This window comes from Oncorhynchus gorbuscha, linkage group LG25, assembly GCF_021184085.1.
Source record: "Oncorhynchus gorbuscha isolate QuinsamMale2020 ecotype Even-year linkage group LG25, OgorEven_v1.0, whole genome shotgun sequence".
In the NCBI taxonomy this organism is placed as follows: Eukaryota; Metazoa; Chordata; class Actinopteri; order Salmoniformes; family Salmonidae; genus Oncorhynchus; species Oncorhynchus gorbuscha.
In genome coordinates, this window is record NC_060197.1 from 46,479,856 (window position 1) to 46,482,355 (window position 2,500).

Sequence of the window (2,500 nt, forward strand, 5' to 3'; positions counted from 1 at the left end):
CCCTCCTCTCACCAGCCACTCCACCCTACCCACCCCTCCACCGTCATGTGGAAGCTCCCACCCTGTCATTGGCTGCAGCAGTCAGGTGACGTGGGTGTCATCGATGGCAACCCCTCAAGCGCTGGCCACGTCTACTGCCAGGAGGCAGTGTTCACTCAGAGACATGTTCACCAGGACAATGAGCAGAATACAGGTATGTTGCTGTGTGTTCTTGTAATACAAAATCAAATATGTTCTATCCAGTCTCCTTCTTTAGCTTCCTCACATTTATTATTATGTTGCTTCTGCCCCCCCCCCCCACCCCCTCTCTTCTGCTCACAGGTCACTATAGTTGTCAAACTCCGGTACAATCAAACGTCGTCTCTGCCTCACCCCTTCACCTATCCTCTCTTCCATCCCAGCCCCCCCAGTGGACTGCCACAGCATGGAGCAGCACCCCTAGTGGTGTTTAGAGGTATCCCCTTCCTTAGTCCGCTCCAGTCTCGTAGAGGAGGAGGAGGGCAGAGGGGAGTGGAGCGGATTGGGAGAGGGCTCCACTACACCCCTCGACCTATGCTGAATCCCCAACGCAGGGGAACGGGGCTCCTCTCCTCCCTCATCCCACCTTCAGCTGGGGAACGAGGGATGGGAAGGATGACTGAAGAGGAGAAGGGATATGTTTTACTTCCGTGAGTAATGGATGGACAGAGTAATGCATTCCATTATGTTCTTCTTCGTTCGTTTGTTCTTTTGTTCATTCATTGATCCATTCTCTCAGGTGTATCAACGTGGGTCGAGGGTTCCAGGCTGAGCTGCCATGTTGTCGAGAGAGGGAGGAGGGGTCAGGGGCGTGGCCAGAAGAATCATCATCCAATGAAAAGTTGCTCTGGAAACCATGGGAGGAGCTTCAGAGGAGTTCTGTAATTCAGAAAGAAGGTAAGAAGAACCATTCAACCCTACTTCTTTAACATCCAACACTAGTTCCTTATGATTAAAAACTACATGCTTAACATTAAACTCAACTTCCTTAATCCTTAACATTCAATCATACTTCCTTAGCATTCAACTCTACTCCCATAACATTCAAACTCTACTTCCTTAGCATTCATCTCTACTTCCTTAACATTCAAACCCTACTTCCTTAACATTCATCTCTACTTCCTTAACATTCATCTCTACTTCCTTAACATTCATCTCTACTTCCTTAACATTCATCTCTACTTCCTTAACATTCATCTCTACTTCCTTAGCATTCATCTCTACTTCCTTAACATTCATCTCTACTTCCTTAACATTCATCTCTACTTCCTTAACATTCATCTCTACTTCCTTAGCATTCATCTCTACTTCCTTAACATTCATCTCTACTTCCTTAGCATTCATCTCTACTTCCCTAACATTCATCTCTACTTCCTTAGCATTCATCTCTACTTCCTTAGCATTCATCTCTACTTCCCTAACATTCATCTCTACTTCCTTAGCATTCATCTCTACTTCCTTAGCATTCATCTCTACTTCCTTAGCATTCATCTCTAAACATTCATCTCTACTTCCTTATCTCTACATTTCATCTCTACTTCCTTAACATTCATCTCTACTTCCTTAGCATTCATCTCTACTTCCTTAGCATTCATCTCTACTTCCTTAACATTCAACTCTACTTAACATGTACCTGAAAGTCTTGGATAAGTGACATCAATATGGTCTATTTCAGGTGTTCTCAACTCTACAAGGTCCATGGTCTATGTTAGGGGTATTCACCTCTACGAGGTCCATGGTCTATGTTAGGGGTATTCACCTCTACGAGGTCCATGGTCTATGTTAGGGGTATTCACCTCTACGAGGTCCATGGTCTATGTTAGGGGTATTCACCTCTACGAGGTCCATGGTCTATGTTAGGGGTATTCAACTCTACCATGGTCTATGTTAGTCCAAATGGTCTATGTTAGGGGCTTCACATCCATGGTCTATGTTAGGGGTATTCACAGGTCCATGGTCTATGTTAATTCAGTCCATGGTCTGATTTCACCTCTACGAGGTCCATGGTCTATGTTAGGGGTATTCAACTCTACGAGGTCCAAAGCCTGCTACATGGTGTCCCAGGTCTAAATCAGTCCCTGATTAGAGGGGAATCCCCCACCTGGTGTCCCAGGTCTAAATCAGGCCCTGATTAGAGGGGAATCACCCACCTGGTGTCCCAGGTCTAAACCAGGCCTTGATTAGAGGGGAATCACCCACCTGGTGTCCCAGGTCTAAATCAGGCCCTGATTAGAGGGGAATCACCCACCTGGTGTCCCAGGTCTAAACCAGTCCCTGATTAGAGGGGAATCCCCCACCTGGTGTCCCAGGTCTAAATCAGGCCCTGATTAGAGGGGAATCACCCACCTGGTGTCCCAGGTCTAAATCAAAGGGAACAATTACAAAACCAGTGGAACTGGCTTCCTGGTCCAGAGTTGAGTTTGATGGGTCTATGTTTTATACTGTATGAGTCTCAGGCTGATCCAAGATTAAAACCCTAATG

General features: G+C 46.1%; 1 protein-coding gene across 1 annotated transcript in view; it reads left to right on the forward strand.

The window, feature by feature from the left end:
* Positions 1–58: 58 nt before the first annotated feature.
* The window catches only part of LOC124014262 (transcriptional-regulating factor 1-like), an 8,529-nt gene continuing 6,087 nt past the window's right edge, over positions 59–2,500 (forward strand). The window contains exons 1-3 of the mRNA XM_046329073.1: positions 59–193; positions 322–668; positions 758–915. Coding sequence (XP_046185029.1) covers positions 104–193; positions 322–668; positions 758–915 — 595 coding nt within the window. The 5' untranslated portion in view covers positions 59–103. The remainder of the gene's footprint in view (positions 194–321; positions 669–757; positions 916–2,500) is intronic.